Source organism: Amphibalanus amphitrite, unplaced genomic scaffold, assembly GCF_019059575.1.
Source record: "Amphibalanus amphitrite isolate SeventyFive unplaced genomic scaffold, NRLGWU_Aamphi_draft 000165F_arrow, whole genome shotgun sequence".
NCBI lineage: Eukaryota > Metazoa > Arthropoda > Thecostraca > Balanomorpha > Balanidae > Amphibalanus > Amphibalanus amphitrite.
In genome coordinates this window covers 695,571-722,025 of record NW_024881660.1, presented here as the reverse complement: position 1 = coordinate 722,025, position 26,455 = coordinate 695,571, and the positions used below count along the sequence as shown (strand labels likewise).

Sequence of the window (26,455 nt, the reverse complement as noted above, 5' to 3'; positions counted from 1 at the left end):
GCGCAACAGCGACAGGCCGCCGTTGGGGGCGAAGTAACGTAGTATTCACAACAAAAAAAGGTTTTTGTGAGTAGGATAATTTTATTAGTAACGAAAACGCATGTAAGAATCAAAACATTAGGTACAATCGTAACAAAAGAACAATAAATATCATCATGTAAAACTCCTGAACAATAACAGGACCGACAAAATATGTAAATATTTGAATAGTATAATCAGTATACGAAGGAGCATTCGACTAAATATCAGTAAAGTATTAACGAAAAATCCGTAGCATCATCACAAAACAACACGTTCCACGGAACCCAAGAGAGGTGGCGGGGTCAACACAGGTCAGAAGAGGTCAAAGACGGAAACCAGCGGGCGGTAGAGAAGGATGACAGAGCGTAGCGGATCGACTCTTGTAGGACGGAGCTATCGCTTTCGGCTTTCCAGCTGGCTCGTTTGGGCTTCCATCAAGATGGGCATGAGGATCGATCAGGTTTTCCTGGAAAGGAGCGAAGACGAGGAACTGTGTAAGGTAGGAATTCAAACACAAAGTTTTTGACGTAACAGGGCTCACGCACCTAAACAACTTTATCCCACGATCTGTAGACGATCCAAGTCATCCCACGCCTGTTCTCATAAGCAGCGAACTATGAGTTTCAATTAACTAAATCACCTGCCCCCGCAGTCTAGCTCTTCCCTCCCTCCCTCTCCGAACTCTCACCCTCTCCCCTAATGACTCTCTTTCCCTCATCACTCACCGGCAGGTGATCCTCATGGGCTGCGCCGCCTTCCGGGGCGGCACGATCACCCTCACCCCCGAGTGGCGACACCCGCGCATGGCGCCACCTCGCGCGTCAACCATGAAGCTCACCAGGAACCTGCGCCGCGCGCATAGGTGGCGTCAGTGACAGGTATAGGTGGCGCTCCGGTAGTATAGGGGGCGGTAGGGAGGGTTGCCGATAGATGGCGCTAGTAAAGCCATGGCCTCAAACCTAGCAGTGTTATCAATTGTGTTAATCTTATCTTCAATTAGGAGAACTATGTGAGTAATATGCACGTTAAGTTGACATTTGGGGCCCGCACGTTTTACTAGCTTGCTGTCCTAAAATTGTTTTTGAGTTATTGCCGTCCCTAAGGCAAATAGTCTAAGGGGTGTCACGCCTAATTTTCACTCATATTTGATGCATTACCGTTTAATTGGCAATGGAAACAAAAATCCTTTTGAAGGTCTTCACAAGATTGGAAAATAAAAACGTAAGAACTTAATTGTTTCTAGAATTCAATAATTGGTCTAGCAACATCTCACTATGGTGTTCTAACTTCTGCACTCTATGCTTAATCTAGACAACTCTACATCTAGTTTCGTTAGTCTGCCTACATGGCCCGGGACGAAGCGGTTAGGCCCAGCGGACCACCGGAAGCAAGACCATACCGACATCTATAGTCCAAAACATCAACTAAAGTACCATCCAGAAACTAGGTACTCTCACGCATTCACAGGACCACGGTCATTCGGACATCCAACCCGAGAAACAGTCACATGACCGACCCAACAGGCATGCATACGTGATGTGCAACATAACATTTGACTTGTAACTCGAACATTGACGATAAAATAAAAAAATCCAAAGCAAGAACTATACACTATCTCAGAGAATACAAATAACTGAAATCAATCAGTGACATTCGTCGAAATAAACGATAATCAAATAGCATAGCGCGTTGTAAAACGCAACTTAACCGGCATACCAGCATCCACCAACATAAGTCCCGCACCGGTACCCAAGCTGAAAGCTCCTTCGTTCGCAGCCGCGCGAAACTCCCCTTCCGCAGTCCTCCCACCCACAACACCCCTCCTCGGCCCTGATTGGTGCTCTTTTCCCGTCCCAACCAATCAGCAGCCAGCTCTCATCCCCCGACCAATGAGCGCGCAGCATTCCGTCCGCCATGCGCCCTTGACCCGGCCCGGGGCGATACTCACGACTTCCACTTGAGTTTAGGTCTGGCCGGTAGCATGCGTGGGAGCGGGGGGTTAGTCGACTTGACGGCTGCTGGGGCCGACGCGGCGGGGTCGCCGGCCCTGGGTCAGCGCCGCCCGGTCAGGGTCAGGTCAGCCGGCCGGCCGGGTCGTCACACCCCGTCACCTCCCGTCCGGTACAGACCGACGGTAGCCATCGCACCCCACCCCTACTACACGCCACACGGGCCGGCAGCTTCACTCGGAGCTCACCGGACAAGCAGCCGAGGACGGAGGACCGGGAGAGGTGTTAGTGGTCAGTTAGGAGCGCGATCGAACCATCGAGGACGGACCAGCGGCATACACAGCTGGCTAGCGACAACCCCCAGAGCAGCAAACCCCAGACGCATCGCAGTCCGACAAACGGTCATACTGCCCCGCGAACGGAACCAGAAACATACCTACCTTCTCGACGTCATGTCCTCCTGGTACCCCAACTTCCTGTCCCCTTCCTTCCAGGCATTCCCTTCCCACCTAACCACAGCGGCGTTTTCTCCCACACCCCAAAAAAGCTTTGACCAGCGCTCCCGAAGCGGGTGTTCTCCAGAGAGATAGCGGGTCACGTACGTTAGTCCACACGGGGTTACTCCTCCCCACATGCATGTCAGTGTCCTACCGCAGGGACTCCCTGTCTGCCAGGCAGGGCAGGCGGGCTGGCAGCACGCGGGTAGAGGTAGCCACAGCGGGCAGGAAGCTGTTAGAACTGCCCCAGCCCGGGCCGGCATGGCACGTTACCAGACTACAAGCGGCTCCGGCCCGCGCCGGCAGAGACGAGGCGCAGGGCGACACGGTGAGAAATGACGTCGTTGGCCAGTCGATGCCAATAAAAGCAAACATGATCAAGTGAAAGAGCACAATGGATGTGCATTGTTCACATTTACAATTCCCATTTTGGATGGTAGGAACTGAGAATACTATTCGTAACTTTTGACGTCATTTTTCATGCATTTGGCGCCCCCAGCCGAACGAACCGCCGGCGCGGGCCGGTCTACAGCCAGACGGCGGCGCAGGTGGCGCCACCTTTAAACGGTATACCTGCTGCGAAACATTCCCACAAAGCTAGTCGCGGTGCAACAAGAGAGTGTTGTGTCCAGGCTGTGCATGGAATTGCTGCGGGACGCAAGACACACAAACACGGCCGTCAGAGACATCTGTGGGCGAGAGCAGTCAGCAGAGGTTGCGGCCCATGCCGCCAGGGCGGCGCCACGGGCGCACCAGTAAAGTTTACGGAAGAGGTGTACAGAGAACGCTGCTAGCGAGGCGATATGTGAGACAGAAAAAGACGAAAGGAAGAATTTCAGAACAGGGGAAACGGGAAGAAATGTCTGATTCAAATTACTTTCAATTATGGCGGCTAAAAAGCGCATCTCAAGAGCAGAAATGGGTCTTTGCTTCATTTAGTTGGAATTAAATATCAAGAAGTTACTGCGTTACAGCCAAAGTAACTTGGTTAATAATTATGCTTCCCCGCAAGACATTCGACGCAAAATGTTTGAATATCGTAAGTAGGAGGGGCACTTCTGTGATGAATTATCAGTGTCTTTACGCGCAAACGGTCTAGACTAATCCCGCGTCCAATTTAAAGGCGAAGCAAGCGAATTTTGTTCGTGTTATGCTTTCCATTTATGCGTTTTCTTCCATTGCATCTCTATTTCGCTGATAATTTAAGTTAAGTGGCCTCCACCAGCACCGCAGCCAGGCCCTGGGGCGGTTAGTGTCAACCGTGGCGCCACCTATATGATATATAGGCGCCACCTATATATCTCGCCGCTGACACCGGCTCTGGGACAGCTAGTCTCCGATCACGCCCCAAAGCGGACGGAACAAACGGGACATGCCGGAGGACAACAAAAAAAGCGACGAGAATGACGGACTGTTACTGCTAGCGTTAAGGCAGTTATTGTGGCAAAATGTCATGTAAGCCGGATCTTTAGGGTAGTGAGGGGCAGCGTTCATTTTAACGGGTGTGTATGAACAGGACGCACATCAGACCAAACAATAGGGAAATGAAGAGCGAGCGAAGAACAGTGCAGGGCAAGATACGAGTGAGAGTGAATGTGGCAGTAGTTGCCAAAACAAGACGAAATATTTGCTCGAATGTAACACAAAAGAGAAATGATAAGAGCAAGCAAAAATGTAAATATTGTAAAACACATACAACAAAAGGAAAAAGCTAGCAATAAATTAAAACAGAACACAAGAATGTTGAGTCAAGAAACAAACAACACCGAAAGGCGGGAGAAACAAACATAAGAACAATGAAAATAATCACAATATGCAGGTGATGTGTAACTTAAATGTGGCATATACTACATAAAGCATATACAGAGGCAGTTACAAAAATCTTCGCCGCAGCAGAGCTTAAATATACCTGCGGAGGAGCAGCAGAGTGGGCGTTTAAAGTTCCTGGGAGGGCCATTGGCCAGATCCCTGCCCAGTGCCCGACCACCACCAACTACCAGCACCGCCAGTGTCCAATCCAGCCACCCACCACCCACTGCGCTCCCTCCACCTCTGTATACCGGCACCCGCCGCTCCCACCACCGCTGACACGCCCCTAGTTTGTACAGCCCGCCTCCACGTCCGGCACAGCGCCGGTACTGCCACCTGGCGGCGCGACGGTGCTGCCACCGCGCGGCGACTCACCCGGCGGTGACTGGCGAGCGCGAGATGTCCACGTTGTCGGGCGCGAAACTGCCCGTGAACTGGGCGTACGACTCTTTGATCTTCTGCGGCGAGATGGTCTCCTCAACGGGAGGAGCCGGGCTGATCCAGTCTGTGTGCAAAGTGGAAACGGGTGGTCAGTGACCGGCCCGGGAATTACAACAACGGTTTAAACTGAAATGTGAATAACATTTTACAGAAAACCAAAAGCTAAAAGCTGAAAAAGAAACGGTCCAATGATCACAACGATCCCTATGGTATATTTATGATACTATTCCCAATTGACAAATGTGATTCTGAAATGCTTTGCTATGATATCGTAGAAGCATTGACGAGCTCATTTGAATGTTTTTTCCTCAATAATTTCACAAGTCGCTGAGAACTCCAGCTCTATCAGACCCTCACCCTATTCAAATATCCCCAGTGACTCCCGCTCATCATGGGACCATCCCTAAATCGCCTCAAAATACCATCCCTTCCTCCCCCATTCAAACAAGCACCGGCCTACCGGCCCCGCTATCGTCCTCGCGCACTGATGCTCCCTCTGTAACTGACCGGTGTGGAAGTCGTGCGAGCGGTCAAAGAACTCGTCCCGGGAGACGTCCATGGGCATCGAGTCGTCGCCGAGCGACTTCATTTCGTCCACGGTGAGGTACTTGTACGTGGAGTCGCCGGCTGGCTGGTCCTCCGCTGCGGGGTCAGAGACAGGTCACACGGGGTCAGATACAGGTCACAGGGGGTCAGATACAGGTCACGGCGATCAGATACAGATCACAGCGGTCAGATACAGGTCACGGCAGTCAGAGACAGTTCACAGCGGTCAGAGACAGGTCACAGCGGTCAGAAATGTCACAGAAGATAGACAGACACAGAGCTCACGACGGCATGTGGAGTTATATGGGGATACATGAGAGTAACGTACATTGAGTTTTTTATCCCACTCGTTCCATCAGCTCTTCATGTGATCCCAATCCATCCATTCTCCACTGCCTCCCTCCCTCCCTCCCTGCCTCTCCCCACCACACCGGTTTGTCCCGGTTCGTGACGCCCCCCACCGGGCCCAGCTGAGACCCTCAGTATGAACGGCCGTGCCGTCCGATACCCGGTCAGAAGTGGTGGCCGAGGGCGGGCCAGTCACCCGGGGACCACCAGACGACACTCGCACCACTCCCTGCTCTGTGCTCTCCGCCACTCTACCACAGCATCACTATCGCCATGCAGAAATGGTGTTTGGTAGCCACATTTATCATACCTTAAATTAATTCTTATGTTACACCCTATTCCCATATATAAACGAGACTAAAAACTAAGTAGGCTGTATTTCTCTCCTCGAATAACAGTTTTTGTGGACATCTCACTGTGACTTGTGCTTGGAATGCATCTCAAAAACGCACATTTTCTCCCAAACATTCCCCATAAATATAAACTCCAAGACAACGAAACCATTCCTGGATGGCCCCTCCCTCACTGAGTGACTGAAGGCACCACACCGACCACTCAAGACATTGAGGCCCTAAGCTTAGAGTCATGTCAGATCCCTTCGTCTACAATCGTCGCCTGCCCGGTCCCCTAACACGTTACTAACTGGCTGCCCATGTTCAGCTATAAATAATGCATCCTGCTGCCAACTGTCTCCAACTGGGTTACCGGTCAGTGCACGGCCCAAACCGAGAGGCCCGTGGAGCTAACCAACATGGAATTGAAACGGACCAAGCTTGACACATTAGCTGACTTCTCCCAACTGAAATGCAACGGGAAAAAGTGAGGTAGAACGCTCTCTCACCTTCAGTCAGTGCAATAGGAAGAAGGAAGGAAGTCTTCAACGTGTTGTATCTCAGAAGAGGTCAGGAGAGGTCATCGTTCGAAGGTCAGGAGAGGTCGGTAGATGATGGGATCGGGAGAAGCTAGTAGAGGTCAGTAGAGCTCAGTAGAGCGGCGAGAAGCGCAGAGGAGAGAGACACGTGGGACAGAGGTCACATCTGGCTTCACCGCCGGGCCTGGCAGAGGACCGCGTCGGAGGCCACGAAGGCATGGTCACATCTGTGGACAGGAGAGGACAGAACGACAGGGGGAGGAACAGGTCAGCGTGGTGACACGCATATTAGGACAGAGTGACAAAAGACAGGACAGGAAGGACGGGTAGACAGATGGCAGGTCAAAACGTGTGTAGCATTTAAGCAGAACAAAATATTGAACAGAATGCCAAGAAAAGATTCGTAAACCAGGTCCGCTTCGTGGACCGGACGGATATAAAATCAGCGTTTTGCGGGCAAGAGGACGCGGCGATCTCTTCGCATCAGCTTGCATCTGACCCAATGACCCCTGACCCTCCCCAGCGGCAGAGTCTGATCAGTCTGGCCTCTGAGGTCGACACCGGCCACCGCTGTACAGGCCGGCACCACACCATGACCCCGTGGGGCAGTTCGTAAACGTCCCCTAAATCTGTCCATGGACGACCGTAACCCCGGGCCACCGAACGGTCAGAGCCGGTCGGGGCCGGGGGCACGCCCCCTACATACCCGACAGTTCCACTGCAGGGCTATACCTATCCCCGCCAGTGCAGAGTCCGGGTAAAATTGCTTCATCAAAGAAATCCAAAGAGCTGCCAGTGAGTCTGGCCACGCACACCCGTGGGTCTGTTTGAGTTAATGAGGGAGGGGGACGAACAATCCCCTAGAATTCAGTTGATATGCTGTGATTGTGGCTATTTTTTTTTTTTATAAATTTAGTCCGAACCTTTTGATGGGAAGGATTCACAAGGACAGAGCCACCGCTAAGCAAAGCTTGTTGCGATGACCCTGCCCTCTACCCTCCGATCGCGCAATTCCAGTTCTATGGCAGAATTTAGAGTCCAAAGTTTAACGTGCGCACAAAGCCGCGCACGGCCGGTCCCCTCGCTGACTTCGCCTGGCTACGGCCTGCCACCAACCGCAACCATACCTGTCAGGAGGCCCATAAATGTCGAGCGCCCGTCGCGCTTCGAACCCGGACTGTCATAACCGGGAACGCGTGCTCTCACCACGCGGAGTCCAACGCTCTAACCAACTGAGCTACGGGACCGGCACCGGCTATGATTAAGCTCCTTCCCCTTTTCCCACAAACTCCTTCCTCCACCCCTCCCCTCCCCTCCCTCCCCAATCACGACCGGCCCGGAATTGCGCCGTCAGTTGTAGACAATTAGTGGCGCTCGCGTGCGCCGCGCCGCCGCAGACCGGTGGTTGCTGTGCGGCTAATGATAGTATGCCAGGGCGGCTGTCTCAGTGGAAAACAGCGACGCCCGGCGGCCGGGGGCGGGGCCTTCCAAGGGGAGCTGAGAGGCACAGGGGTCTACAGAGGGGACCGGCCGGGGCCCATTGTACTCGCAGGACTGGGCGGAGTGGCCCAGGACACCGCCGGATGTGGGTAATGGCGAGCGCTGCTTCCCCGGAAACGATATCCGAGAAAAGAAGAGAAATAACGACATGAATACGACAGATAAACAAAAAGCGGACAGCTGAAACTTTCTGACATCAACAAGGAGCATTACTGTATTCAGAGATCTCATTTTACTTCCTTTTTCAAGAGACAGCTAATGTTGCATAAATAAACAGGACAAACTATGATACCACCACACCAGAGCTGGTCGTTCCTCATTCCTCAATGCAAGATGGCACAGCTGCCTGGCAAGGAAGCTGGATTATATCGCGCCCTAGCTACGGCTGCATGACAATGATAGTGGAAATAAGCTGTCCTGGGGGCGATATATCGAGATAACCGGTACGCGCCTCACGCGTTCACCGGTCAAACAAGTCCTCCTCACGACCTGGCACGTACCGTGATCCATCCTTTTCCGCCGGTCTGTCCTGCAGTCACGGTCACAGCCTCTGACACACTGACTTCACGAGAGGTCGGCGACACTGATCACGTGTCACGGGTCACGGGTCACGGGTCACGGACTGTGTCACGTGACTCACGCCGTGGTCAGCTGAGACCGCGCGGTGACCCGATCTGGGTAACACGAGCCGCCAGTGACGCGCCGAGAGGCGTGGAGAGGTATGTGACCGAGGGGAGGGCGGTGTTATATGTCACCGCTGGGTGAACGCCTGTCACCGGTCATACGTCACCGAGTGACGGGGTAACGGTCACCGAGTGACGGGGTAACGGTCACCGAGTGACGGGGTAACGGTCACCGAGTGACGGGGTAACGGTCACCGAGTGACGGGGTAACGGTCACCGAGTGACGGGGTAACGGTCACCGAGTGACGGGGTAACGGTCACCGATCACTGCAGCTCACCAGTCACCGAACACCGGCCCTCGATCGCAATCTCCGGCCGAAGCTTCACTCACGAATCTCCTTCTCACGACTCTGTGATCACGACTCTGTCACCACGGTCGACTCGAGTCACGAGTCACGCGCCCACACCGACGCTCTCCCCTCACAGCCTCTGACCGCCACTTCTCACAGTCTCTCTGCACACCGACCCGTCCACAGCTCACAGCCGTCCGTCCTCACCGCGGCCACCTCTGGCACTCTGAGGCGACCCTGCGCTGTCAGTACGGGCCCGCCGGGGGCCGGTGTCGCTGGCTCGTCCGGCGCCGTCACCGCGCGCCCTCCTGACCGGGCCGGGCCGGGCTGGCCGCCGCTGACCGGCCGCGGTATGTGTTTATACAGACACCGGCACACGGGGCAGCACGCCGCACTGAGACCGCCGCGGTCAGGAGAGACGGCGGGACAGGCGGGGGACGGCTTCATTAGGGGTGACGGGAGGGGAGGTAGGTCACGCACACCCCTAAAGCTTGCGGGTGGTAACTTGGTTGCACGTATAGCAGCGATATGAGTCATGAAATGTCAACCTGACCAGTGGAATGCGTCATACTCGATGAAACATTCAAAAGGTCATCGGTAGAGTATGCCTTCAGCATAAAAGCAATGAAGCTACAGAATGGGCGTGGCCAGGACACGGATAGAATGGGTCGACGGTTTCCAGCAGTAAGCCAGGATCAAAAGGCAGCCACAAAAGCGCGGCTGAGCCATCCTACTGTCCTAGTGACCCTGAGTGTCGGAGGAAGCCTCTCAATGTCGGGACAACCCTGACCGCCCGAACAGCGAGTTCGTATGGAAATAGAAAGGGAATCGGATCCTATTTCCTAGAGCACTCGAGAAACTTGAACAGCTGACACTGGCAGTAATATTACTTCAAGAAACGTTAACGGCCTCAATAAAATTGTGGCCGACTATAAATTCAAAAAATCGGTCAATTCGTTGCGCTGCAACCGCTATAAAGAAACTGGGCTGCACCCACATCATCCTGGGAAATGTCGACCTAACACTGAACACCCCGTGGTTAAGGAGCACTCGGCCACAAGCGGGGAGGCGGCACCCCAAACCACGTGCGACCTTCCACCCCAACCCAACCAGAGCGCTGGCGTTACCTGCGGGCTCCCGCAGCTCCCGCTCGTGCTGCTCCTGCTGGTTCTCCTGCTGTTGGTGCTGGTGCTCCTTCCGTTCAGCCTCCTCCGGGTGGTCACAGAAGGCGCCGCTGCGCCGCATCCGCCGCCAAAACCGGCGCATCGTGGCGGTCACTCACTGCTCAGACACCTCAGATCACAGCACAGCAGGCTCATCAGCTGAGCTCACTAGAGCGAGCTTACTAGAGCTCACCGCCACAGCTCACCGACGAGCTCACTGTGTCAGCCCACCACTTCAGCTCACCACAGCTCACCAAATTCAGCTCACCGGCGCGTTCACCCCTCTCACACCTCTCCCTCTCTGGCCTCTCACTCCGGATGGATCACGGCAGCACCCAGCCGGTCACCGGTGGTGACACTGTCACGGCCCACGGACCACGGCAGACGACCGGACGGGGACGAGACTGACCTCCTGCCGACGCAGCCAGCCAATCACGGCCGATTCATGAACCAATCACGACCGGATTACGGCCGATTCACGGACGGATCACGAACGGATCACGGCTGAATCACGGACCGTTCCGGGCTGTTGGAGTATCACAGTGGAGTAGCGGCGGTGAAGACAGGGCGCAGAGATTGGTGCACCTCACCCGTGCGAGGGTCCGTGACACTCTCACTTACGGGAGCTCCAGCCTTTCACGAGCGGCGGAACAGGTGGTCACGACGTCCTCTGGTCACCTGGCGAGGAGGTTATTCAACTCGACGATCACTGGACATCACCTCTTATACCAAGTTGGTGGCCTCCTCTCCTACAACGTTTATTGACACGGATGAGCGAACGGTTTCACAAGATCCACTTCTCGAGAGGACACTCAGACTGTTGTCGCGGCTTCTTTCGTCTTCGTCACTTTGATACGACCGTCAGAACGAGTCACAGAGCACAGCTCCACAGAACACCTCTCCGCCCACCGCCGCTACGTCCGCCGAGCACGCCGCTATGTCCGCTGAGCACGCCGCTACGTCCGGCGTGGCGCGGGTCGAACACCTCCGTCTAGCCGAGTCGGTCGGCGGCAGCGGAGGGCGGCGATCGATCCTGGCGCGCCGGCGGCCGATGGCCCGGCAACTGATCTCGCGGCGCCGGCCGGACCGGCGCGGCGGCCAGAGTCACCGAGTCAGAGTCACCGAGTCAGGCAGAGTCAGCAAACCGCCCACTCAGCGGCCGGGCGATGAGGTCAGAAATAATCCGCCGCCGAATTCAGGAGTGATCCGGCCAGTCAGCAGCGGTGGACGGCGGACGGCGGACGGCGGGCGGACGGCGGCGAGCGATGGGCGGTAGAGAGGCAGAAGCTGAGTTCGAAGCCCTGACAGTGTGTCCAGTGCCGCCTTGAATCTCACAACCCCACCAGCTTCCAACCGAGCCGATCAGCCTGAACCGCTCGCCGAGCGGCGGGCAGCCCTCGAACTGCCGAGCGGCGGCGGGCGGCGGGCGCGCCGGCAGTCTGTTGCCGCCGCGATCAATGCTGCTCGCATGCCGAGTTTGGCTGCCCCAGCTGGCGGGGGCGGTTCGGTGCCGTCCGAACGGACACGCCTCCTGGGCTGTGGCGGGCGGGCGGTAGACGGTAGACACTAGACAGTAGACGGCTGCCAGTGGAAGGTAGAGGAGCGGACCATAGACCGCAGACAGAGCCGAGACAAACGTCAGACGGTAGACGGTAGACAATAAAAGGCAGACGAACGAGCAATGAACCGTGCGGGAGTCGTGACTGACCAGTCCCCCCTCCCATCGTCGCCCCTCACGGAAGTCCTGCCTCAGTTGTGGAACTACGGAGAACCATGACCTGCACCGGCACACCTAGTCTGGAGTTCCAGGGAGCAATGACCACGGAGGGCGGGGGCTAGAACGACGGCTAAAACACAAACTACGCCCAGGAAATAGTTCTACCAGGAAACTTCACAGTCAACATCGTACTCCAAGCTGGCTGGAGGAAGTGCACCGTTTGTTAAGTGTTTATGACGGTATAGGAAAGCCAAACTCCGAGTTCCCCCATCATCCCCGAGTCGCAGAGACCCTCCCTCTCCCCTATGACGTCACACCGCTGTCGATCGGTAAATCTCGGCCCGCCGCCGGCCGGAGCGACAAACGACGATCTCCCCGCGTCGACGGCGACGGTCTGCCGTCGTCAGACGGCCCGATTACGGCCCGTCGTCCGGGGATTGCCGCGCCGGCAGACAGCGGGGGTGGCGAAGGTGGGGAATAGGGAGGGCTCCTGCCGTCCCACAGCCGAGCGAGCCTGCAGTTGCAGCTGCAGTTGCAGCACGGTCCCCCACAGCCCACACAGAGCGCTGGAGTGGCGAACCCCAGATCCGACGAGCGTCCCCCTTTCTCCCGCAGGGATCACGCATAGCTGGCGCGCCACATCGGATGTCAGGACGTAAATGAAGTGGAAGACGGGGTTAGTCAGCAGGCAACACCGACAGGGGATTGTCACAGGAGAGAGGAAGGGGTTGGAGATATGCTGACATTGCTACAATCACGACCAGAACAAGTAACCAGCACCAACCAGCAGCGTCACAAGCTGCTGGTGTTGGCGCAGCTCCTGGTCAGTCGGCGGTGGTGACAATGCTGGTGACAATGCTGGTGACGATCCCCGAGGATGGTGCCGTCAGCACCACTCTCCAGGGGCACTAACGCACCGCCGTCACACCCCACGGTAGAGCGGCTCTCTCGGGACGGGGTAGGTAGCGGACCGTCCCCGTCTCTGAGGCTGGGACCAAGGGTCCCTGGCGGAGGGGAGAGTCGGAGAGATAGGGGGGTTTCTAAAGACGATCGTCTCTCGAACTTAGGCCGAATGGCCCCTTAAGCCCATTACGGCAATAGGGAGGCAACGCGGGGACCACCCAAAATATCGGACACTGCCCAAACCGTCTGACAAAAGTACTAAACCATGTCAGAAACGAAGCCAGCGGAGCCGCGCCCGCAGACCCGAGTGGGCGATGCGCGGAGGAAGGAGAGGCTATCACGACCTGCCATGACCGTCAGTACGGGGGTGGTGGGGGCGGCGCTGACTCCAGGGAGTGGAGCGCCGCACCTCTCTGCCGTCATTCCGTGACCGTACAGATTCAAACCGAGCCCGGGTCACCTGTGACCTGTGTGGACGGCCGAGCTGAACAGCACAGCTGCCACAGCGGCAGTCCCTCCCACGAGCGAGCTTTCAGTGCAGCACACCGGCTCGCTGGGACCCGCAGCACTTCGAACCAACTGATACAACCCACCAATTACAAGATCAATAGCTGGACGATACAACCAGACATCGGTTGAACGTGATGCAATTTTCCCAACGATGCCTGTCTTTTCACTACAAACTTTATTACCCGGGCGCCTTCAGCACAAAACGCGTACAATAGCATTAATAAACCAGATCAGACGCGGCCAGTGGCCATACGACCGACCAACATGACCGACCTACCGACCGCTGGCAGACGACCACCGACCGACCGACAGCCGAGAGAGGACGTACCGGCGGGAGAGGACGCCCCAGCGGGAATGCAGCATCGATCGGCGCCACAAAGCGTCGGCCCGTGCCGAATTACCGGCGGATAACACGGTAACACAGCCACGGGACGCGGCAGAGGCGGCCGCCACGTGCGCCGACTATTGATACATCCGACATCGGGGAGAGGGGGAGAGGAGACTGGGAGAGGGAGGAAGTCGCTGACAGCGGCGATTGATCATGTCGTATTGGCTATGACGGCGGATGAAGATGTAGCGACAGACGCGGAGCAGGGAGGGAGAACGGGAGAGGAGCGGAGACCGAGGACCGGTCATTGTTCGGGATTGCTCTGTTACGAGTGGCTGTGAGCGACGGGGAGAGGGAGGGAACGCGGAAGGAGAGAAGGGGAGAAGAGTCAGGGGAATGGGAGAATGGAACGGGTTTAGGAATAGGCGGATGAGACAAATACTGCACACAAAACTTGAACTTCTGATTACTGAATGACAAATTAAGTCGAGCGCCTGCAGATAAGCACCAAAAAGACAAGGCGGACGACAAGCGATAGTTCCAGCTTCGAATTATGACGTCAAAACTTCAACTCCACTCTTCTTCGCTTAAACATTTCTCTCCCCTCTATCCTTCCCTTCCTCATCGTGACCAGTTAACTCCTGAATGAGCACTCCACCACAGTTAAGCTGCCTCTCTTAACGAAGCCCCCTCTGGCGACAGCCGACATTCCCTTTATCCCACTCCACCACCGGGGTCAGACCACCTCAGCTGGGACTTGGGAGTCAGCAGGCCATCAGAGGTCGACAGCGGGCCATCAGAGGTCGACAGCGGGCCATCAGAGGTCGACAGCGGGCCATCAGAGGTCGACAGCGGGCCATCAGAGGTCGACAGCGGGCCATCAGAGGTCGACAGCGGGCCATCAGAGGTCGACAGCGGGCCATCAGAGGTCGGAGGTCGACAGCGGGCCGCCAGAGGTCGACCGCGGGCCATCAGAGGTCGACCGCGGGCCATCAGAGGTCGTCAGCGGGCCATCAGAGGTCGACAGCGGGCCATCAGAGGTCGCCAGCGGGCCATCAGAGGTCGCCAGCGGGCCATCAGAGGTCGACAGCGGGCCATCAGAGGTCGGAGGTCGACAGCGGGCCATCAGAGGTCGACAGCGGGCCATCAGAGGTCGACAGCGGGCCATCAGAGGTCGACAGCGGGCCATCAGAGGTCGACAGTGGGCCATCAGAGGTCGACAGTGGGCCATCAGAGGTCGACAGCGGGCCATCAGAGGTCGACAGCGGGCCACCAGAGGTCGACAGCGGGTCATCAGAGGTCGGCAGCGGGTCATCAGAGGTCGACAGCGGGCCATCAGAGGTCGACAGTGGGCCATCAGAGGTCGACAGCGGGCCATCAGAGGCCGACAGCGGGCCATCAGAGGTCGGCAGCGGGCCATCAGAGGTCGGAGGTCGACAGCGGGCCGCCAGAGGTCGACCACGGGCCATCAGAGGCCGACAGCGGGCCATCAGAGGTCGACAGGGACCGCGGCGTGTCTCAGGGATGATTTCCCAGGGGCGGAGTGGCCCAGTGTCACTGGGAGGTCGTTTAGCGCGGCGGCAGATGAGCGCGTGTTACAGGCAGCGGAAGTCGTGTGTCTCGAGGGATGTCTCGGAAACAAGAGACACATTCTGTTGCTACCCGACGTAGAGAGGCTGGGAGGACGATCGAAGGAGAGAGTGGAGAAGTTTGCAGATCTTTCAGAGCTCACTGGCTGACGCGGTCGTGAAGTTTGATTAGCGCAGACCATAAATGTGTTTACACGCTGATCGAAATGACTCCAAGAACTTGGACCGTATTGACGTCCAACTTTGGTGATGTTTCAGCGAAAAGGTCGCCAACTTTTGCCATCTGCGACATCCCGCTGACGTTTGATGGATGAACCCAGCGGTTCATCGCCTGGACGTGAGCTCTACTCCACGGAGGACTCGTATTCCGCTAGAAATAATCCACCACCCTTGGTCAGCATCACCGTGTTCAAAATTGGCCATGCTGACAGTGCCACAACCGCACTGATCCGACAGAGTCACATCATGTCTCCTGACAACGGTCTTTGCTGCTCTTTTAGCTCTCACATTGTCAATGCATTTTCAGCACTGCCCGTCACTGTGGCCAGAGGCGCCGGGCGTCACTGATCAGAAGCATCGTCCGTCACCGCAGCGCGGCACTCAGCGAGGGGACGCACTGAATGGATCCAGTCCCGTCCCTCACTTTAGGCGTCGATTGAGCCCGCACTCGGCCGCCGCTCGGCCCTTTCAGCTCAGCAGCCCGTCCCATCAGTCTCACTGTCGGACACAGCGCCTTTATTATGCCCCAGTCGACGGTTATTATAGAAATGTGCGGACCTTCATATATCTAATTTTCTCCACGCAAAACTTATTTTGGAAAATACTAGGCATACGTATTCCTCTGCTATTCATATTTCTTCCTAATTTCTGCACATGTCTTCTAATTTTGCATTATGTGACAGTTACACGGGAATCCCCAACACTATCTCTGGGCGCTAACCATTACCTACCCTAATTCCGGCTCGCGGGTCTGTCTCTCGGCGCCCGTAACTGCTCCACTCCAAGTTTACAGCCCCCCCCCCCCCCATCTCAGGAGGAGCTGGCGCAGCTCTGCCCGCCGGATCGATGGCGTCCAGAGCCTCCCGATTCTGCAACGAACTGCGGGCTGCGGGTGGACGCCGATGGCGCCGGTGCCGGCAGATAAATGAGCTCAGATACCAGGGCGGACAGCCGGAGACGATGGTGGCGTTCAGCGTAACGGGAAGCAACGGCGGCGGCGGCGGCGGCGGCGGCGGCGGGGCGATCGTTCGGCTGTTTAGGAGCCGGAGGAGCTGTAAAGCCGGGCTGGCAGCGGCGCCGGTGGCCGCACCGCCGCGCCGGAGGGGCGGGGAGGATGAATGTTAATTCGCAGAAGGAGCGACTGCCAACGGGGGAGCAGCTATCAGATCGATACCGCCACCCTAACCGCCGAGCTCCATCAAAACAGAGCGGGCGCGTCGCCTCGGATATGACACCCGGGCGCAGTTTACGTGTTTACCGCTCCGCCTGCACTCCGAGATCGCCTACCCATCGGGAGATTGGACGCACCGTCTGCCGTCTTCGGCCGTCTGCCATCAGCGCAATCGGCAGAGCACGCCTCGGAGCGCCTCCGTACCCGAAAACGGAAACCGATGGAGGTCGTCGTCCTCACGCAGTTTTGACGTTACCGGGGCGCGCCCCGCCGATGATCCAGTTCTGAATAAAACACCAACTTTGCGCGCGGTAGCCGAGACGGGCGGTCCGGCAGGGTCCCCGGACGGTCCGGTAACAGAGACGAACGGGACCCTCGCGACATCTCTGGGCGGTGGAGTGGCAGAAATTATTCATCTAAAGAGGAACCAGTCTCCAAACTGGAGCGGCCAGCGGCACTCGGGCCATGGAGAGTGCGTGCGGAAAGGCAACCAATGATCTTCCAAGAGACCATACGGACTGGGAGCGGGAAATGCCAGCCAAAATAATTGGAAATAAACAGGATGGCTTCTCTCATAGCTCAATTTGTACTCAACGATTCGATGAACACTTGATTGCGGGTACAACTGCGGGTACAACTAAAACCGAAACCAGACGAATATAGCATCAGGCAGAGCCGGCAGAACTGGAAGCCGATCCTAGATTAAAACCCCACTACTCCAGGCGCTGAATTTAGATTAGCGTAGTTCCCATGTGACGTAATCTACTTAAGCTGGACCAAGGATAGAATTGATATGACCTCCACCCTGTGACGACCCACAGCGTGCACGATTGATCTGTACCACCTGTATGGCACACCTTCCGTCCGTCCTAGCCTGACGTATCGACCGGCGAACAAACCAGCCAACACCGGCCGTCGTACCCCACCCCCAGCCATACGAACTGACCGCCCGCGGACCCCGCGGCGACCACCCACCGTGTCAGGAAGGGTCACCGGCCGCCCGGCTGTGCTGTAAACTGACCCCTATGGACACCGGTATGTGCCGACATGGGAACAGGGCGGCTCCCTTTGTGAAGCTGTGTGAGTTATGACCCTGCCTAGTAAATGAATAGTTAACAGGAGATGGATGTTGCATGGTGCAACTAATCGATGGAGCGAGCAGCTCCAATGAGAAGGCTGCACACAACAGCGAACCGCTTTGTTCCTGTGGAAAGCATTAGATCTTCATTATAATTTGTGAACCAAAAAACTGCACTCCTGATAAGAGCCTCCATTTCTAAAATATCAAGATAAAATAACACATCATACCTGATGAGGAATTCATATTATGTGATATCGCATTACGATTCTTTTAATTTTAGTTTCAAGATGCCCAAAATATCGTTACAAATATACCATGACGAATGCATTCGTTGCCACACCCACCCCGCCTATACGTGATCCCCTACTACCGACTAATGTATGTTCAAAAACACGCTCTGCGACTGTTTACTGCTCATAGCCGGTGCCCCCGGGACCCAATGGCCATCCATAAGGGCAAATATTAATGAAATTCCGGCCGAGTCGGGCTGCAGGGCGGCCAGACATCGATTTATCGACCACGCCGGGCCGGCGAGCGGTGCCGACTGCTGGACTCAAAGGGGCAGCGCCGGGGGCCTCTATACCAGGAGCCAACAACAGGGGAGAGCAGCTCACAGTATGGGGCTCCGCTAAGTACCCACTCTGTAGAGGCGACACATTATACCTACTAAAACAGCCTTTGGCAGTGATTTGCTTCCAATGCGCTAAAAAAGACACTCCAGCAATTCATAACTGACCATAAATATATAACGATACTTGAGAGGAAATGCCAAATATGCTGTCGACTTTCCTTAAGAGTAAACCGTACGCATCGTCAATCAGAGAACAAGCGTCTCCCCAATCCATTTAAACCACCCTCCCTGTCCGTGCCCACCGCTCAGGCAGCAGCCCCGCAGACCAGTGCTGCCACAGCGGCTTCTTTACCCCCTCCCCCCCCCCCCCAATCAGCCCCGGGTTAGTGTCCGTGCATGCCCAGTGCACACTCGCGCCCGTCCATTCTTAGTCCAAGAATGCACCGCCGGGTTAGCGCGGGGCGTTAGTATACAACATCAAGGCAGTTGACGCCGACCGAGCAGCGAGCCAGGATGCGCCGACACGACAACACACTGCAGCGCATCAGAGGGACGCATGGTCCGCACACACTGCACTCTGCAGTCTGCACACAACACACACACACACACACACACACTGCAGCGCATCAAAGGGACGCGCGATACACTCACTGCACACAGCACAGCACAGCACACTGCACACATCACAGCTCAGTGGACTGTGGAGACACATCACAATGCGGGGTCTGTGCCGGACAGCAAGCCCGACAAGTCCCTCCAGGGTAGTCTCAGACCTAGCCATGGTGCGGATCGAACATCCCCAAACGTCCTCCTCAGGCATCTCACAGCCGGATCTTTCTTCCTTTTATTTGTCTGATCATGACTGTTAGCTCTGTTTATCGCTATGCAATATGCATCAGTACAGCTTTTCCATCAATGCCAGTCAGCCAAATGCATCATACCATTCTCATTAACCACCCGGCTTTCAATTTCGTTCACAATTTCCATTTGTCAGCCTTTCCGGAGTCATGCAGTCATTCGCGGGGTCTGCAGTCGCCATGCCGCCCCCCGTCTCGGCAGGGGGAGGGGAGGGGTGCTCGGAGCAGGGGGGTTAGCGCACGCCGGGGGGTCCACTTACGACTGAGTTCCATCTGGCCCTCGTAATAGGGCAGGTACACGTGCTGGGCATTGGACGGACGCCCGTACACAGCAGAGTCGAGAAAATCGTCCCCTGGTCGTACCCGTTCCGTCAGACACGCGGGGGGTACAGGGGAGGGGTCCGGAGGCAACACAACGGGGGCATGATACTACAGACAGCAACTAAACGGTATGAGCACAGAACTGAGGAATGCAAGCCAATTATACGGCGGATACGATATGTAAGGCACTGCAGGGCGCACAAACTACGAAACAAAGAATCGATAGCTCTGTATGGGGCGCCAACATTCAACAAGAAAACAAAGCTTAGTCGATAAATAGATAAATAAATGAGCCAAGGTTACACCAAAATTTACAATGAAGAGTACTAGGGCTGTCAGGATGTCGTAACGTAAGGCACCACTTTCAATCCTTCCATCCCATCTTTGCATCCCTCCCCTTCGGTCCATGGCCCCCTGTTGACGTCACCGAACGTAATAAGAGGTCGGCAGCCCGGTCGAGCGGCGTCTGCTCCCAGATCAATTAGCACGAATGAGAGTGGCCCGATATTGGGCAGCTCAGAGCCCCCCCCCCCCATATTGGGAAGCTGAGAGGCCATCGCCCCCCCCCCCCGCCCGATATTGGGCGGCTGAGGAGCCAGGCCGCTACTGAGACGGAAAATCAATGACCAGACTACACTGATTGGCCTATTTGGGGAGGCGAAAGACACAGGCAATGAATCGTACATATTGGTTTATCAACAGGCGCTCGGTGGGTTCCATGGAGATTAAATGGACAATTTGATTCCAGAGGGACAGCTTTCGATAGTGGCCGCTTTTCTTTCATTGAGGAAAGAACTAGAGAATGCATCATTAGGGGCACACAGAACGCCAAGAGAAATCAGAACTCCGCCACCAAGACCGTAACCTCCAGTCACCAAACAGATTTTGTCCATGAAGAACCTGGTAAAACCCTATCACATGGATTCACGACAGACCAAAACTGACACTCACAGTCGTCTACACGGTTAGAGCGCTGCGATTTATGCATCTCGGGTTTTCCACACACCCTCTTCACATGCTCTTAACACGCGCAGTGGAAGGGGGGGGGGCGGATTTCGCCCACCCCTCCTGTTTTTCGCCAATAACTCGCGCCGCAAACATGATATTAATGTGAAATTTTGGCTACCTGTCCAGAATTGAACTGCGGATCTTCTCGTGCAAGAAATAAAAAAATCGGGTCACAACTTTTCTAGTAATAGCGGTGTAAAGTCAAACATCCTGCCGCCGCGGCGGCACGCGCCGCCTGAATTGTAGACTGTGCCGGGGCGGGACGGTTCGGTCTTTACATCGCGCTCCTTACCGCTGATTATATTCGATTCGTGTCAATTTTTGTGAGAAGACAAAGAAATGTACAGGCAATCTTATGGTCAAAAAATTTTGAAAATCGGCCGGTAACAACTTGAGTTATGAGTGTGTAAACACAAAATTGTGATTGCCGCGTTTCCCGCGTCCGCCGATCCCGCTTCAGCCGGCGACATCTTACGCTTAGCAGGCTTCTAACTGCCATATTTATCGTAGGATTAACAAGAAATTCACCATACATACTCACAAATGTATGTTCTTTCGTATAGTGAAAGAAAAAAGAAAATCAGCCGGTAACTTTTTGAGTTATCGGCGTATAAACGCAAAAAAGTCGCTAATATGGCAGATTTGACCACTTTTGACCTCATTTGACCTTGAAGATATTGACCTAGGGTCATGAAATTCACACACAACAGAGTTCCCCTAGGCCCCCACTTACCCTCCAAATTTCGTCTTTCTAGCTCTAGTGGGAGCTGAGATCTTAGGGGGGGGGGCGACATCCGCCCCCCCTTCCACTGGGCGTAGTACTCGCAACCCTTCCACTGCGCGTGTTAAATCATCTCAAATTCTCAGACTTTAATTTTCACTTATTTCTGCTTTCGCTCGTCCATTCTTACTCCCCGTAAACGTTTGTGTTCATTTACCACCGTAACCGTGCTGGCATTCATATCATTTTCTTTTTTCGTCACCCGTTTCTTATCCTCCTTTCTCTTTCAGTCTCACAAAACGCCTTTCAACGCGCTTTACACTCTCGCCGGTAGTTCTCCCTCCTACCCTCTCCCTCTCTCCCTTTCTGTTCTCCCGACCCACCTCCTTCGTCCTCGCTGTCGCTGAGGAAGGTCCCTCCCTCCCTCTCCCTCCCCCTCCTCCGTTCTCTGCCCACCCACCTCCTTCATCCTCGCTGTCGCTGAGGAAGGTCTCCTGCATGGTCTCCGGCGAGACCACCTTGTACTTCTCCTCCGTGACCGTCGTGGTGGTGGTGGTGATGACCGTCTCCGTCACCACCTTCAGAGACTCCACCACGGAGATGTAGCCCAGCCGCTGGGCGATCGACAGCGCCGTCTGGCCAGTCTGTGAACGAGGGAGGGGTTAGAAGAGTCAGAGGGAGTCAGAGGGGTCAGAGAAGAACAATTTGATAGAGTAGTTTGGCTAGTTTGTCGAAACGAGGGGGAAGTCTGTCAAAAGTAATTCCTAGAAAAGCACTGCACCATTAGCCACCAACCTACAATGCCTTAGCTCTTCTTTGACTAGCTACTGCTCTACATATTCTACGGCACTTTTATCCCATCAACTCCCTGTCCATCACTCCTTAAGTGTTCGCGTGGCCCTCCAATGCTCGCAGCCATACGCTCCGCTCCGCCGCCCCGCCTCTGGCTACGCCTTCCCTAAAGGTCAGCGTCTGATCAGCCCGCGGTCACACCGGGAGGGGTCATTGGGAGGGGGGACGCCAAAGGTCAGCCGGGCCATATCTGGTGTGACCTTTACCACGAGAGGAGCTCTCATCAGCGACTCTGTGGGCCGGCGCACGGTCAGCCCTTCCGAGCCGCGGTGATAGCCCGAGGCGGCGGCAAAGCCTCACAGTGACAGGGACAGGGCGGTGCTTATGGGCCTGTCTACTGAATACATCCTCTGCTTATGACAAAAAAAAATGTCTGTCGGGACCGGGAGCTTGTCAATAGCTAAGAGATAAAAGGTTGTGTTGGAATAAGAGAATCTTAACTGTTGCATTTACTCTCCTAGAGCTCTTTTTGCTCTTCCTTCATGTCCCACAAAACTCCAGTCAGAATCAGCTACACCGCGCAATATCGCACCATTGAGCGCCTCTATCGGTCAGTAACCACCCGTCCTCTCTCTCAACCCAGTGGGGGTGGAGATCAGACTGGTGTCGGCATTCCGCCGGTAACCTAACCCGGACCTGTGACCGGACCTGTGGTCGGTATCGGTGTCCTCTGTCCAGCGCCGCCGCCACCCACAACGCGGCCAGACAGAGGTGTCAACGGGAGCTGGAGGGAGAGAGGGAGAGAGAGGGAGGGAGAGAGAGAGAGAGAGAGAGAGAGAGAGAGAGAGAGAGAGAGAGAGAGAGAGAGAGAGGAGAGAGAGAGAGAGAGAGAGAGAGAGAGAGAGGCCGACACCTGACACCGCGGAGGTGTCAACGTGTCAACGGCAGAGGGAGGGACCGGGATCGGGCAGTAGACGGCAGGGCAGAGCGACAAGGATAATGCAAAGATACCGGCTCAGAACAACGAAAACAAAACCAGGATGAAGGAATGAGGGCGAGGAGCAAAGGACGAGAGAGAAATCAGACTGGTTGAAAGTGAGATACGAAGGGCGGCCTCGTTTCCATACCAAGGTTCCTACTATTCCAAACACCTATACGTTCAACGGATGTCACCGTCGGGTCTAGAACGCTCCTGCGGTTCCGTCGGTGGCCCGGTGGCCAGAGCCAGCTCTACCTCCGCCCGCGGAGCGTCGCTCTGGCGTTAGTTCAGCGTCTGTCCGCGGTGCGTCGCTACTCACGTTGGTGACGGCGTTCGGCTGCGCCTTGTGTTCGAGCAGCAGGCTGATGATGAGAGTGTGCCCCTGCTGGGCGGCCTGGTGCAGCGGCGTGTAGCCCGCAGCGGTCACCGGGTTCACCTGATGAGGGGAATCATAAGGGTCAGTTCGAAAACAGGTCAGAGTCGTGGCGAGTCAAATGGAAAACTTTATATCAGGCAGCAGACCTATCAGCCATATGCTCTTCATGAAAGCACACCGATCCGTACTTCTATCCTCAGGATACAGAAGTCCTTCTCCTCCACCCCGCAACCCCCTTCCGGGCTGGACAGGCAACTTTATCTCATGCGGGCTGCTCCCTTGGAGCGGCACCGCTGCTCCCGAGGGAGCCGGCACCCCGTAGCCGGGTGCAGTGAGTGCCTTGGGGCTGGGTGGCCTGTCCTCTGGACGGGCTCAGCCCCGGCGACTCACTAGAGTACATGCCCAGACCAATATCTCCCCCTATATCCTATCATCCTCCCGGCTCTGAAATGGTCTCATTGGACCGAAAGGGCCTAACCCAACAACAAAAAACAAAACAAAAAAAAAACATGAAAGCAAAACTGATATCGCGAAACCTCCAAAGGTCATATTATCCACTAAGCAGTGGGTCAGCCCTCCGTATCCACCTCTCCTTTTTATCTCTATCTCTATCTCTTTCTCTATCTCCGTCTCAATATAAATCTCCATTTCCATCTCCCCCAACTCTCCATCCCTCCCCGCGTCCCTCACCTCGGCCTGATGTTGCAGCAGGAATCGGACCATGTTGAGCTGCCCGAAGTGCGAGGCCACGTGCAGCGGCGTGTAGCCGGCCGCCGTCTCTGGTCCCACCTCTGCCCCGTGCTTCACTAGGATAGCGGCCACCGGCACCCGGTCCTCTTGGGCGCACAGGTGCAGCGGCGTGAGACCGTTCTGAGGGGAGGGGAGGGGGTCAGAGGGCCGCCACCGGCACCCGGTCCTCTTGGGCGCACAGGTGCAGCGGCGTGAGACCGTTCTGTAGAGAGGGGAGGGGGTCAGAGGGCCGCCACAGGCACACGGTCCTCTTGGGCGCACAGGTGCAGAGGCGTCAGGCCGTTCTGAGGGGAGGGGAGGGGGTCAGAGGGCAGCCACCGGTAGTGGTACACGGTTCTCTTGGGCGCACAGGTGCAGCGGCGTCAGGCCGTTCTGTAGAGAGGGGCAGACGATTGTCAAGAAAGGGATAACATGGTTCACCGATGGGCAGAAGAGCACCTAAAGAAAACTTGAATTGACTCTGGTAATGACTATTTTCTCTGCAGATACATGGCTTGACAGGTGTTTGACTCTTCATCGTCATAACGACGATATCGAACTTCCAAGAGGCTTAATTACTCAGAGATGCTCAGGGCAGCGTTTCAAATCCAAGTGTCTTTCCCTCCCTCCCTCCCTCCCTTAGCACCCCTATCCCCACCTTGGCCTTCTGGTTGACGTCTGCCATGTGTTCGATGAGCAGTGTGCTCATGTCCGAGTGTCCCTCCTGAGCGGCCAGATGGAGCGGTGTGAACCCGGCCTTGGACTCGCAGTTGGTCTCGGCGCCGTACTCGAGCAGAGTGGTGGCTATGTCCATCTGACGGGACACAAACCGTTAGAGCTGACGGATTACCGAAGCGGCACAGAAGGCAGATGGACAGTGTGGGCACAGCGTGGGGCATCGGACATAGCTTCATCTCAGCACTAGTCACCGTCAGTAGCTGTTGTTAGTTTTAAATGTTAAGCCTGTTTCATTTCAGAAGAAATATGATGGTAAACTAGTTATCATGATCAAACCGATTGCACATAAAGACCTTCTGAAAATCATCCTTCACACCTTGCTTTCTACTACGTCACGAAGAAAGCTCAATAACGCGATATTCAAGGGAAAATTTCCAAATGAAAACCACGATGAGGTCTCACAGCAAGTAAATATCTCTCTAATGTTTGACTGAGTCAACTCTGCTGCAATTCAATCGGCACGGTTCTGCAGTACCACACCAACTACACCAGGTTCCCCCAGTTTCCACCCATACCTGATTCTTTTTGGCGGCGATGTGCAGCGGCGTGTAGCCGTTTTTGGCGGTGGCCTTGACGGAGGCCCCCTTCTCAAGCAGCAGCAGCGCCACATTCTGGTGGTCGTAGTGGGCCGCCACGTGCAGCGGAGTCACGCCGTTCTGACGGGGAGAGGGGTAACTTAATGAAAAAGAAACACGTTCAGCTGGCGACGACTGGCGACTTCCTCCCACCAAGGCACACACGCGACCCCCGATGACCCACGAACTTCTCAGTTCGCTCCTTCTCCTCGTGAGCTTCTCACTTCTCAGGTCACCTGTCTCTGACCACACTGACCAACGAACTGCGGGTAGACCGACCCCGAGTAATCTCTCTGGTGATCCTTCAGTTATTCTGCACCTCCCCAGGCCTCAGACGGTCCTCACCAGGCTAGACGATCTGACTATGGTGATCTCCTTGCCTTTGGTCCCCGTTTGTGACCTCTGGTGAGCTCACCTTGCCCTGGGCGTCCACGGGCGCGTCCTTGGCCAGCAGTGTCTTGGCGACGCGCATGTTTCCGTATTTGGCGGCCAGGTGGAGCGGCGTGAAGCCCTTCTTGGTGACCGCCGAGAGCGAGGCGCCGTGCTCCATCAGCACCTGGGCGACCTGACGGAGCGGGGGGAGCGGGAACTGAGCACGGAGCGGCACTACACTAAACACAGTACTGAACATGGAACGGGGAGAGAGAGAGAGAGAGAGAGAGAGAGAGAGAGAGAGAGAGAGAGAGAGAGAGAGAGAGGCGACGTGCTCCATCAGCACCTGGGCCACCTGACGGAAGAGCGAACGGGAACTGAGCACCGAACGACACGGAACTGAACACAGTACTGAACACGGAACTACACAGAACGGACCGAGAGAGAGGCGCCGTGCTCCATCAGCACCTGGGCAACCTGACGGAGCGGGGGGAGCGGGAAATGAACGGTGCGGAACAGAATGACGGAGGGCGACTTCTGCCAATACACGCTTCGACCTTAGCTAAGTTTACAAACATTGTTGCTTATTCTCATGATACGATGCCCGTCGATAGGATAAACTTTTACACCGGACAACAAAGTTTGACGCCGTTACTACCTCCCTCACTTTCCTTCTATCACATAGGTTTCAAGTCCCGCGCCCTCCCTCCCTCCCTCCCTCTCCCAACGCCCTCAAGCATGACATTTTACCCTCCCACCCACGAATCACCACCCATTCGC

General features: G+C 55.6%; 1 protein-coding gene across 1 annotated transcript in view; it reads right to left on the bottom strand.

Annotated features, from left to right (window-relative positions):
• LOC122383499 (ankyrin-3-like) overlaps positions 1-26,455 on the bottom strand; it is a 247,678-nt gene that overhangs the window by 151,081 nt on the left and 70,142 nt on the right. Inside the window, exons 12-22 of the mRNA XM_043370002.1 lie at positions 25,719-25,868; positions 25,244-25,384; positions 24,649-24,804; positions 23,952-24,131; positions 23,205-23,321; positions 21,575-21,758; positions 19,325-19,417; positions 5,225-5,359; positions 4,652-4,781; positions 1,970-2,068; positions 747-866 (exon numbers count right to left, since the gene is read on the bottom strand). Coding sequence (XP_043225937.1) covers positions 747-866; positions 1,970-2,068; positions 4,652-4,781; positions 5,225-5,359; positions 19,325-19,417; positions 21,575-21,758; positions 23,205-23,321; positions 23,952-24,131; positions 24,649-24,804; positions 25,244-25,384; positions 25,719-25,868 — 1,505 coding nt within the window. The remainder of the gene's footprint in view (positions 1-746; positions 867-1,969; positions 2,069-4,651; positions 4,782-5,224; positions 5,360-19,324; positions 19,418-21,574; positions 21,759-23,204; positions 23,322-23,951; positions 24,132-24,648; positions 24,805-25,243; positions 25,385-25,718; positions 25,869-26,455) is intronic.